Genomic DNA, 12840 nt, shown 5'->3' on the forward strand with positions numbered 1-12840 from the left:
TCGCTCCTCCAACCCCCTTCCTACCGTACAACACACACACACACACACACACACACACACACACACACACCCCTCGGGCCCGCCAGCGAGACATCTGGATCGGGACTCGAGTCCCGCCCCAAGGGCAACTACACGCCAAGGCTGGCTCCAGGGCAGCGAGGGAGCAAAGGCGCGCGGGAGCCGGAGCGCACGACCGCACCGCTCGGCGGGGTCGGACCTCTCCCAACCCTCAGCCGATCCAGCATCCTTCCGACCATCTGCTCCTGTCACCAGCTCCTGGCTCCGCCCCCCCCGAGCCCGCCCCTTGCCCCGCAGCCAATAGCAACCTCCGACCTCTCTCCACCGCCCCAAACCCTTTCCACACCCCCACGTTCCGGGAGCCGGTTGGCTGCTGAACGCTCAGCGGAGCGCCTGTATTTGCAGAGCGCTCCGGGTTTCTGGTAGGCGGACGGGCCCGTCAGTCCGGAAGGCTGGGCCCGCCCACCCCACCTCGGTCTCGGGCTCTCTTCCTGCGCAGTTCTTCGCAGCCTCCGCGGGGAAGTGCCGGGGCCGCTCCCGAGGCTCAGTGGGCAGGACCGCGAGAAGGCAGCCCCGGCGAGCGGCCGTGCGCACCGTCTGGAGTGGCCGGGGAGCGGGGGCGCGGCGTCCTCTTGCCCGAGCAGGAGCACCCTTCGGGCCAGCAGTTGCCGCCACCCCGACTTTCGTTCCAGTTGAAGCTCCTCCCGGGCAACATGTCAAAAGCCGCCACCGCTACAGCTGCCGCCGCCACCTGGGGAAGAACGGCAGCGGCGGCGGCGGCGGCGGCGGCCGCGGGCGCGCGGGGGCAATAAACCGACCCGCCCGGGCGTCCTGCGGGCCAGGGAACCCCCTCCGCGCTCACAGCTCCGGCGGGCCCCGCGCCATGTGCTGAGCCATGTCCCTCGCCGCGCCCCCGGGCTGCGCATGGGGCAGCGCCTGAGCGGCGGCCGATCCTGCCTCGATGTCCCCGGCCGGCTCCTGCCGCAGCCGCCGCCGTCCCCGCCACCGGTGAGGAGGAAGCTCGCGCTGCTCTTCGCCATGCTCTGCATCTGGCTCTACATGTTCCTGTACTCGTGCGCCGGCTCGTGCGCCGCCGCGCCCGGGCTGCTGCTGCTGGGCTCGGGGTCCCGCGCCGCCCACGCCCCGCCGGCCCCGGCTCCGGGTCCCGACGGGACTACCCCCAGGCTGCCGTTCCAGGCGGCGCCGGCCACCCCGCTGGCTGCGGGCAGGGAGCCGGCCGAGGGCGCCGCGAGCCAGGAGGAGCAGAGTCCCGAGACGCCGGACTCCCCCAGCCCCATCTCCAGCTTCTTCAGTGGGTCCGGGAGCAAGCAGCTGCCGCAGGCCATCATCATCGGCGTGAAGAAGGGCGGCACGCGGGCGCTGCTCGAGTTCCTGCGCGTGCACCCCGACGTGCGCGCCGTGGGCGCCGAGCCCCACTTCTTCGACCGCAGCTACGACAAGGGCCTCGCCTGGTACCGGTGAGTTTCCCCAGCAGGGCCAAGGGCAGGGGCGGCAGCCGCGATCCAGACCCTCAGAGGACGGAGACGTGGCATGTGCCGGGGAAGTGACAGGGGTACAGCCTCCGACCCCGGGGGGGCGGGGTGGGGCAGACAGAGGAATAAAGCGGCGGCGCCCGGAATCCCGCCCCGGCATGGTACCGGGTGCTCGGGGCTCCACTCGCCACAACCCATAGAAACTTCTCGAGGAGGTCTGGCAGCTCCGTGGCCTGCGGTGCCCTTAGAATTAATCAAAGGGGGGTGGTCAGCGACTGGACCCTCTTAACTGTGGCCGTTTCCCAAAGCGACCAATCCAGATCTGCTCGTATTTTATTTTTCCTCCCGGAGCGCCGGGACGCTCTGCGCCCAGCCGGTCACGGTCTCCACCCTAGACCAACTTCCAGAGCGGTTTCTGCTCCCCAGATGGGGAGGGGGGTGGGACAGACCGACGGCGTCTGTAAACTTTTTTGTTACAGTCGAACTCCTGGCTGGAACCCGAAGACGGCCAGACCCGCTTGGCTGGCGGGCAGCTTGGGCTCGGGAGGGCGAGCTGGGCGGGTGGCCCGGCGCCTCCGCCCGGCAGCGGGGCGGGCGGCGCGGAGCGTGGAGCGGTGCTGGTCCCTGTCGGGCAAAGGCGCGCACTGCAGCCGGCGGGAGCGGCGCGCGGCTTTGAAGGCTCCGGGGGGCCGCCGGCGCTGCTCGCTCGTTTCCGCCTCCCGGGCCTGGGTGCCGGGAGAGCGCGGGCCGGGACGCGTGTGTCCGCGGGCCCTGCACTACGTCGGGGTGCAAAGAATGTGAGGGGTTCGTTGATTGAGAAATGTGCTTTTCCCGAAGGTCGGGCCTTTAGAAAATTTCGTTTTTCGGGTCAGGTTGTGGGGTCGGGTTGCCGAGGGGCAGCGAGCGGCCCTTGGGGTCATAATCACGACCTCTGCCCAACGCTTTCCAGAGCTACCCGTCTTTGGAGTGAGCTTTTGGGTTGAACCGAGCTTCCGGTGAGGCGCGGGTGGGCAGGGGGTCCAGACTCCGGCCTTCGAAAAACTTGGTCGCCAACCAGGAGCCCGGCCAACGGCCTACACTTATCCTTCTCTCTGGTCCTGAGCCCCCAACCCTCGCGAGTGTGACTCTGGAGTGGCCGGCAGGCAGTCCTCCAGGCCCAAGATGCTCGGGACTTCGGGGAAACAAAAGGGGAGAGTCGAACCGAACCCGCGTTCCCTGCTCCCATCCCCCGCCCCCAGGCCCCGCGAAAGATAAAAGGGGCCTGACCCCGCGGATTAAAATCCCCCTCTTCCCAGCCTTGCCCTCCCGCTCCCTTTTGTCCTTCATGTTTTTATTATTGTCAGGAGTTGCCCGAGTCTCGAGGTTTAGCCAGCCGTGACAGTCACGCTTCCCACCGTTGCCGGGCTCTGGTGTCCGACGTCTGGATTCGCGTCCGGGCTCCGGCAGCTCGCTGGTGGCGCTGAGCCTCAGTGCTCCCATCCGCGCAGTGGGGATCCTGTGGTTGCCCCCGCCCCGGGCGGAGAGGAGCGCGCGGGTGCGCTCGGGTGCCCGGCAGCCACGTGGGGGCCTCTTCGAGTGTCAGTGCCGTCGGGTGCCTTGTTGTTCCTGCTTCTGCCGCCCCCTGCCCTCTTCCTCCGGGGATGAGCAATCTGGGGGCCGGGAGGGCAGGAACGTCTTTTCAGGGGGAACCCGCCGGGGGCCGGAGGCAGCCCGGGGATTTCTAAGATGCGAAAGCTAGGGGCCGGGTCGGGAGGACCCGGCTGGAAAATCGCCGAATCGGCGGAGTCCGGCGGTTTCTGGGGCAGGTACGGAAATCCCCACTGGAGGATTCGCGCGGTGTCTAGGCGGCCGCGCTCCACCTGCCACGTTCCTTTCGATGGACTCAAAACTGCGGAATAAAGAGCGAAGCCGCGCTGGAAAGGCTCGCCGCGCGCCTGCAGCGGGCAGCGCAGCAGCCGGGGAGCCTCGGGCGGGACCTGCGCCCGGGGGGGGGGGGCGGGGAAGGGGGGGGGGGCGCGCGGGGCGACCGGACTTGGGGGAGGCGGGAGCCCTCGTCGTCTTCCCTTGCCAGCTCCCGGAACCGGGGGGCCGGACTGACGGGGACCGGGAGGCCCAGGGCCCGCGGCGGCCACCCCGCGGACCGGGGTGGCGGGAGGAGCAAAGTGCAGACCCCGCGGCTCGCCCCCCGCGCCGCGGTCCCGGGCTGCCCCAGCAGCGCCCGGCGGGGCCGCAGGCTTAGTGGGTGTCTCTAAGAAAAAACAAGACGAAACCCAAGGCTTTTAAGGGCCATCTGCTTACTTCGTTTTTTTAATTGATGAAGGATATTCTGGATGTCCGGGCACATGTGTGGACTTAATTATTTTGAAGGCAGCCGTTTTAACTTGAGACAGACCACACCGGGAGGAAACGCCTGTCCCACGACGCTTTTCCTAAAATCCGGTGCCCGGGGAGCACCCCTCGCCCTGGCCGGAGTTCGTTCTCTGGGCTCAGCCAAGCCTAGCTCCTCGCCAGAGGTGTGTCCCATTGTATCTATCTCCCGCTGTGTCCGGACGGTCAGGCCGCAGACTGCAGAAGAGTGTAAATAATAATTAACCGGAGAGTTGCAGTTCGCGTACTGGTTAAAACGTGTCCTCAGAAGCAGAAAATAGGAGAGAGGGGAAGACATTTTGAAGGCATTTAGACATTTTGAAGGCACTAAGAAGCTAGGGGCACGGATGGTTGAATCCGAGAGTCAGGCGTGGCGGTCCGTGGGGGAACCGAGGTCCTGGCTGTGTCTGAGCAAGTCGTTAATAGGTTTAATCGGTTGATAACACACTGTTGCTAGTGGCCTAACCGGTAGCCCAGAGCCTGGGCAGATTTGCGTTAAGTCTTAGGATTTGATCGTAGGTCTTTTACCCTTGGCAGAATGAGACCGTAGCAGGCCGAGCTGCAGGGATCATGGTAGGAAGGAGCCTACCAGGGTGGCGACACACGGAGCTGACCTTGCCACCCGCCAGGAATCAGGAATTTTCTGCTGCTTTACCTGCTGCTGCAGGGAAAAAAAAAAAAATTGTTAGTAAGTGGGGTTCACCTGTTCCGGACCTGCGTGTTTTAGTCTGGGATTAAGACTCTTGTGGGTTTATTTTTCCAGTCCATTGTCCAGCTCGCTGTTGCTCTGATCAGGCCTCCCAAACTTCACAGGTGCTTCGAGGACCCCGTGGGTTGGCTTATCAAGACTTGGGGTGCAACCGGCCTTTACCTTCTGTTCCATGGTGGTGAAGGTGTTTGAGAAATAATGGGGGCACCTTACATACCCCCAGGTGGAGAAGTCACCCACCGCCTACACCGAGGCTCTGAACACTGGTTTAAACTTGGAATTTAAAATTAAATATGTACATTCTGTAGTAAGTTTCTCTTTTTGATTTGGCTTAAGCTCGGTAGATTTTCAAGAATTTTAATGACCCCAGTTTGGGAATTAAGTTAGCTAAATATTGTGTGATTATTATCGTGATTTTTTTTTTTTTTTTTTTTTTGAGAGAACTATGCCTTAGATGTTACAGCGCCAGAACCCTTTCCCCGCCTTGACTCTTTTTTCCATTTTTGGTTGTACAAAGAAGCTGACACTTGAATGCTGTGGCCACGTTAGGAAAAAAAAAAAAAAAAAAAGTCTGGCGTGTGGGTGGTTTTATAATGTTGATAGCTAACACTTACTGAATGTTTTCCCTGTGTGCCAGGCACTGTTTCAAGTTTTACAGGATTAGCACATTTAATCCTCGTTACAGTCCTGTGAAGTAGGTACTTCTATAGGCCAAGAAACACAGGCACAGAGAGGTTAAGCGACTGGCCCAAGGCCTCACAGCCAGAAAGTGACAAAGCTTAGTATAGTAACCCAGGAGGTTCTGATCCAGAGGTCACTCTGGGCTGTGCTCCCTCCTTGCTTAAAGTGACCAGGACAGGAGGCTGGTCATAGATGAGGGGTTCAGAACTGGGTTAGCTTTGGAAGAGTTTTGAGTTTTCTCTTGCACCTCTCGTCACCTCAGTGTAGACTGCTCACTTACATCAGCCCCAGAATAGGAGAGTTGCTGCATCCCATGTTGGCTTCTAAACTAGAGTAAGGATAATTCTATCACTATAGAAGTTTCATTTCTGTGCCTGCACAGGACAGAGCCAAAGGAGTCATTAAAATTACAAAAATATCCTCAAATAACAAAGGCTGAGAAAACATGATGTCCCTACAGAGTAGATTTATTCTCTTCCGTTTGCCTTTTTTTTTTTTTTTTTTAAGGCTGGGGAGGGGGGTGTGTGGGAGGACATAGAGTTAAAATAAGATGTTCCAGAACTTTCTTGGGATGAATTTATTCATTAAAAAACAAAAAACCGTCCCCCAAATCAAAACTGAAAACTTGGGGCGCCTGGGTGGCGCAGTCGGTTAAGCATCCGGCTTCAGCCAGGTCACGATCTCACGGTCCGTGAGTTTGAGCCCCGCGTCGGGCTCTGGGCTGATGGCTCGGAGCCTGGAGCCTGTTTCCGATTCTGTGTCTCCCTCTCTCTCTGTGCCTCCCCCGTTCATGCTCTGTCTCTCTCTGTCCCAAAAATAAAAATAAATGTTGAAAAAAAAAAAAAAAAAAAAAAAACAAAACTGAAAACTTGCGCTTACCAAACCAGAAGACAGTTAAACGAACTCGTGGAGCAGATTTCTTTAGAATTAGATTCTAACACCCAGTAACTTCAGAAATCTCTGACTTGAAAGCCAGCAGCGGAAAATAGCAACTTTTCCTACACTTCGCTTTCCCAAGTGCCGAGGAAACTAATTTCTCCTCTGTTTTCCTAGACTAGCTCTGAAAACTTGGTGGCAAGGACCGCTTCTGTCTTCACTGAGGGAAATTTAAGATACGATCTGATTGGAGATAATCCTTTTTGAAGTAATTGCACTTTCTCAGTCCTGGAGTTCAAACCAAATATGCAACTCACTTCGAGCTGCTGGGTGAAGATCAAAAATCTCCATTTATATGCAACAATTTGAAATACAAACCATCATGTTACAGAGCTGTCAAGATTTATTAGCAAGACAGTGCAGCATGTGTTGAACTCTGTTTTTAATTAGGCACCTAAATTAGACCATAAAATGGTTGATTAATCTTTTACAAGTTGAGGGGAAAATATAACATAAATTAACCTAATCATAAGTGTTTCCCCAGATGCTCTGAGTTAATAAAATAGTCAATATTTAATAGCAACCTATTTGTTTTAGATTAAAAAAATGCTGAAATGTAGGAATTACACTTCTCTTTCAAGTGATAGGGCATTATTGAACAGGCCTTTAAAAAAAATTAGCCTATGCCTTAAAACATATTTACCGAAATAAGATACCATAATTAGGAATTAAGTGTGGACTAAACTAGATTTTGCCTTTTTAACAGAGCCATGAGTATTAAAAACGTGGCATTTAATAGAGACTAATATTTATAAAGACATCTCCCCAGCTAAAGTTGTATTGTTTGAGATTTTTGAAGTGATCTGTCACAGCTGTTTTTCTAGTTTGGGTGTTTTATTTTCTTGTTTGAAGCAAAACTTTTTGAGATTAAAAAAAAGTCAATGTGTCACACAACCTCATTCCAAATGCATATGCTGGTTTTACCTTTTTGTTTAAAACGCGTTGTAGGATATAAGGTTTTCTGATTACATAAGTTGACCCTTAAATAATTTTTTTTAAAGAGTTTTATTTATGTTTGAGCGAGAGACAGAGTGTGAACCGGGGAGGGGCAGAGAGAGGGGGGAGACACAGAATCCGAAGCAGGCTCTCGGCTCTGAGCTGTCCGCACAGAGCCCGACGCGGAGCTCGAACTCACAGACTGAGATCATGACCTGGGCCGAAGCCGGACACTTAACCGACTGAGCCACCCAGGCGTCCCAAGTTGACCCTTTTTAATCATTACTTAGAATTAAAAGTGCTCCAGGAATTTAAAAAGAAAAAAAAAAAAACAAAAACCCAGCCCACTAGTGTTCTGAATCCAGGAAGTGGCGTTTATTTAGAGCTTCAGAAGTGACCCAAGATCGCTTGCAAGACTGCTTTCTGTGTCACTAGTTTTTCAATACTTTGTGTCCTCACTCTATGAACATGGAAATTCACTTGATTGACAGAGACACAAAATGTCTACTCGAAAGGCAGCGCATAATGAGCATTTCTTTTGCTGTGAATAGAGTTAGTTTCCAAATAGGGCGCTACCTCTCTCATTTAACAGTGGGTGATTTCAGACAGTAAGGGAAATTTCGGCGCTAGGCTGCTGGGACAGTCAGGAATCCCAGCAAAATGAATTCCCGAAGTATGTGGCATATTTTCAAGGGTAATGGATACAATATGGTGCCTACCTCGAATGAAAACATTTACCATGACGGAGAAGAAATGAGATACTGGTATCTTTGAAAGCTACTTGTAAGTTGAGCATGAAGCTTTTTCTAATATTTAAAAGATTACCTTGTTAGAAATCTCCGATTGCTTTCAAAGTATACCAAAATAAAACTAACACCCAATAAAACTGGTGTTAGTATTATCGGTGTGTGTGTATACGTATATATATATATATTTTTTTTTTTATATATTTATATATTTTATATATATTTTCTGAATTTAGATATGGGGAAAAGTTGAGAAGGGAGAAGCAATTACCAGCTTGAATAACATGATGATAAATATTTTTCATTGCAGCCAAGAGGCTGTGTGTCAAAATACTGTTAATGCTAATAAAACCCATTCATTTTCTTTGCAGATAGAGAGGAGTTGTTGATTTCCCTTATATCTATATCTTAAATTCTTTAAACACACACTTTTGTGGCTTGAAACGTTAAAAATAGCTTACATTCCTGGGTCACTCGAAAAATTTTACCTCATTGCATCATGGGTGTAACATGTTTAAATAGCAAAGCTGTACTGAACAGTGTGTTCGCCCCCCAGAGAGAGTTGCTTTTAGAAACTGGTAGGACTGTGGATCCGGTTAGAGAGGCACTACAGAGGGCAACTGGGATTTTCTACTTGCATTGTAATAAAAGTATGTATGTACATACATACATTCACTGGGACTTTAACTTGGTATGTTTGTTACGGAGCAGATAAGCTCTTGGGATAAAATATTTTTCTCCTAAATTCAGCAAATGTGTTAAAAGAAGACCCTGGTGTAGCATCAGGTTTGGTTGTTATTTAAGCCCAGGCTGGACTCCTGTCTTGCAAAGGGATCAGTATTTTTAAACGCTTTGGACAAGAGTGTGAATGATTCCATGTGTTCTTCAAGCAGCTTGGGGGCGAAGGATTGAGACCCCCTGTTCCCCCCCCCCCCCCAATCTGTCACACTCAGTGCACAGGGTTACACTTGCTCAGAAACTCATACAGTGCTGTTAGATTGTTCTGGGCAACGTGAAGCTTGGGGGCAACAAATGGAGAGTGAAAGAAATATACATATATGGGAAAGAGAAGTGAGAAGCGGCAGATTTCTCGCGCACACCCTCGACTGAATGGCGGAGGGGCAGGAGGGAAGATCTGATGACAGAAGTGTCCGGCATGGCCCCACAAAGACCCCCGGCGCGGCCACGTGTCTGCCACCATCGGGGAGCTGGCCGAGCGCTCGCCTAGACCCGGCGTCTTGGAAGGTGGCACAGAAAATGGCTCCGCGGCTGGGATCCGTCAGCACGGTCCCTGTGTCGCGTGGGATCACTACATCTGGTCCAGGATCGCTGAGCCCCGGAGACAGATGGCGGAGCTTCCCTTGTCGGGGGCGTGGCGGGGGCGGCCCCTCCGCCCCCGCGGGTCGCCCGCTGCATCCACGTGACCAGCCCGAGCGCCCCGCTGCAGCCTCACCTGTTGGGTCGAGCCGGGCGGAGCAGCCCGCGCTCGCGGTGGCGGGGAGGGTGCCGGCCGGCCGCGGCCGCGCGCTGATTGGTCCGAACGGTTTCCAGGAGGCCAATGGTGCTCCGCCTGCGAGGCAGCCCCGCCCAGAGTGGGCGGGCAGAGCCGGGGCGGGCGGGATTTCCCCGCTGCCAGCCATCCCTCGGGTGGGGCTAAGCGGGTCCTGAGCCTCGGTCGTCCTCCCAGCCCGGCGCTCAGGCGGGTCCGTTTGCTCGCTTCCTTTCTTTCCCCGCCCTCTGTGTGCTCGGAACCCTCCGGCACAATTTCCCCTGCCTTCTGGAGGGGAGGTGTGTGTTCTCGAAGTATATGCCTCCGTCGGGTAGAGCTGGGGGTGCAGATCGGCCTCGGCCTCGCTGAATCACTGGCTTGTCGGGGCTCGGGCGGAATGAATGAGTTCTTGAGATGGGCGAGGAAACTGCCTTTTTAAGGAGAAGGGGATGAGATGGCTCGGAAGGAAGTGAATCAGCAGAGTCCGTTTTCAAGCAGCACGTGTGTTCTCTTTCTCTCTGGGGGAGGAACTGTGTTCTCCTGGGTTCACTCACTTCTGTAATGGGTGCCTGGAATGCGAGTCCGCAGGTCCCGTGGGCACCCCAAACTAGCTTTATTTTTCCTGAATGGGGCCGGTTAAAGGGCAGGATGAAGAGAAAAGGTGGAAAAGGCCCCGGGTGGGGAGGAGAGGAGGCTAAGGAAAAAGCAAATAACTCAAGCCCCTTCTGATTCCTGAGTCTCTGCTGGACGGAGACCAGGTGGCTCAGCGCCCCCCCCCCCCCCCCCCCCCCGGACAGTGCCCTGAGTCCAGCAGCTGCCCCCTACCCGCAGGCGGTTGGAATGGCTCTGCGTGTGCAACCCCGGAGCGCCCTTCTGCCCCCAGCCCCCAGCCTGCATATGGACATTCACAAGGTTACCTTTGTTTAGTGCAGCGGAAGGTTCGAAGGACCACCTTAAAACGCCTCCTGTCACGATGGATTTACACCATGCACTGGGACCACTGTCGTGCATTTGGAGCAGACCCTATTTTGGAGGGCGGATCTTTTGCAGAGATGTAGGAGATGATCTGTATTAAAAGAACGGGGCGTTGGCCTAAGACAATGCTCTTTGCTGCAGGAGTTGTTGAAGAAATGCAGGATTTGGATCTCGGGTCCATTAAAGTGGTCTCCCCAGGGGAGAAGACACACTAAGCAGACAATTAAGAGGACAATCTTACACCCCCAGATCACTCCCAGTTCCTTCCCCCCAGCTGAAAGGCCTCTCCCTCCCCCGCCAACTTGCTTGTTTCCAGACCTGGCTCAGCCCAGCCATTCCTCTTGATGTGCTGTTCCTAGGGTCCCTGGTGCCCTCCAGGCTGATTGTTCCAGAAATCTCCAGACACTTAGCATATGCTAGTGCTGCCAGTTAACACAGATACACAAAGAAGTAAACATCCTGTTCCCAGCCCAGAGCTTTTACAGAAGCCCCAAGTGGGTGAGTGGGTGTGGGGGGGAGGGGTGAGCACAGAGAATAGGGGAGGAGAGCCGATCGCTACTTTGTCACTGACTTGAAACACTCAAATGGAAGAAGTCAAAGGTGACCATTTTGAGCCTTTTTGTGCAGTCAGTGAAGAATACATTCTCCTAAATCATGCTGACCTATTTTTTTTCCCACTCATTTAACAAGGGTTTATTGAGCATTTACCTTAAAAAAAAATGTGTATTTATTTTTGAGAGAGCACAAGCAGGGGACGGGCAGGGAGAGGGGGCCAGAGGATCTGAAGCAGGCTCCGTGCCGACAGCAGCAAGCCCAACGTGGGGCTCGAACTCACGAACCGTGAGATCATGACCTGAGCCAAAGCTGGAGGGACTCTCAACCAACAGAGTCACCCAGGTGCCCGGAGCGCTTGCTTTTTAAAAAACATGCAGACTTCATCTTTCAAAAGCATTTTTAGGATCACGGCAAAATGGAGTGAAAAGACCAGAGTTCCCAGGTACGCCCTGTCCTCACAAATGCACAGCCCCCCTCACTGTCCCCATGCATCACCAGAATGGTACATTTGTTACCATTGATGACCTTGCATGACACATCATTATCATCCAGAGTCCTTAGCTTACGTTAGGACTTACAGAGTTTACAACATTGCTCTTGATGTCCTGTTACAGCTTTTGACAAATGTATAATGACATGCACCCATCGTTTTAATATCCTACAGAATAATACGACTGCCCTAAAAATGCCCTGTTGTAGCACTCACTTTTCTCAAGTGCTAGCCGTGGCAGCCAATGGAAATACGAGAGACGTGAACTCGTCCTTGAGGGGCCTGTTTGAACCGGGGAACTAAAAAAATCCACAGGTTCAAAGACGCCGCAAAGCAACTTAAGCACTGATTTAAAAAATTGTTTGTCCTGGGGCGCTTGGGTGGCTCAGTCAATTAAACATCTGACTTCGGTTCAGGGCATGATCTCACACTTCGTGAGTTCGAGCCTGCATCGGGTTCTGTGCTGACAGCTCAGAGCCTGGAGCCTGCTTCGGATGCTGTGTCTCCCTCTCTTCTCTGTCCCTCCCCTGCTCGCACTCTGTCTCTCTCCAAAAAAAATGAATAAATGTTAAAACAAAATTAAAATCGCTAGTCCTGCGAAATCACTGGTAATTCCGAAAACCCTTTTGAGGAGAACGGGAAGCGTTCGTTGAACCAGTGAAAATTGAAATGTGATTTTGTACAGTTTACTTTCCAGGAGCTTTCCAAAGACCGCTAAGCAGATAGGAAGGAGAGGGAGCGTCCATTACTATGTGATACAGTAGGGGGGAAAAATGGCTCAGCGTTAGTGAGTGAGGGCCTGCTGTGTGCAGGGAGTGATGCTTCTGTGTGATTCCCCCCCCCACATGGTGGAGGAGGAAAGGGAAACTCTCAGAGATTGGTCGCCTAAGGTCCTACAGCTAGATCTGCAGGTGGTCAACCTCTTGAACCCAAAGCCCTCCCAGATGGCCCTTCGAACGCCCCATCTTGGAGCTCCTGTACATGGCGGAAATTCCACCTGGTGTTCCAGGGGACCGCTTCAAGCCATCTCTTCTCTTGTTTCCCTCCTCCCCACCCCCACAAAGACACACAGACTTTTTCACATTAAAATATCCCCGGGGTTATAGTTTCCCTCTCTTTTTCTGTCCCCGTGCCTACTTTTCCTTCTGCCCACACCCGCTCGTCAGCCTCAGCTCTGTTGGAATGGCACGGGCATTTGATAGATGGCAGTTTTCATGATACCTATGTCACAGTCACTTTCACATCACCCCTGCAGCCCCTACTCTAGCGCTAAGATCTGTGTATTTGATCCCCCTTTTCTGACCGCAACGTCCCTCCATTTCTTCACTTACCAACCTGTTCTCTTTCACCTGTTCTTTGAGCCTGCCCGCCACCACCACCGTACCCCAATTCTTGGTTCTCAGGATGACTGAAACTCTGCCGCTTGCTCCCTATGCCCTGTTGCT

At 53.8% G+C, this 12840-nt stretch overlaps 1 protein-coding gene across 1 annotated transcript in view; it reads left to right on the top strand.

Annotated features, from left to right (window-relative positions):
- The first annotated feature begins 461 nt into the window (after positions 1-461).
- LOC107181097 (heparan sulfate glucosamine 3-O-sulfotransferase 3B1) overlaps positions 462-12840 on the top strand; it is a 39736-nt gene continuing 27357 nt past the window's right edge. Inside the window, exon 1 of the mRNA XM_042966693.1 lies at positions 462-1496. Coding sequence (XP_042822627.1) covers positions 943-1496 — 554 coding nt within the window. The 5' untranslated portion in view covers positions 462-942. The remainder of the gene's footprint in view (positions 1497-12840) is intronic.

This window comes from Panthera tigris, chromosome E1 (genome assembly GCF_018350195.1).
Source record: "Panthera tigris isolate Pti1 chromosome E1, P.tigris_Pti1_mat1.1, whole genome shotgun sequence".
Taxonomy (NCBI): Eukaryota; Metazoa; Chordata; class Mammalia; order Carnivora; family Felidae; genus Panthera; species Panthera tigris.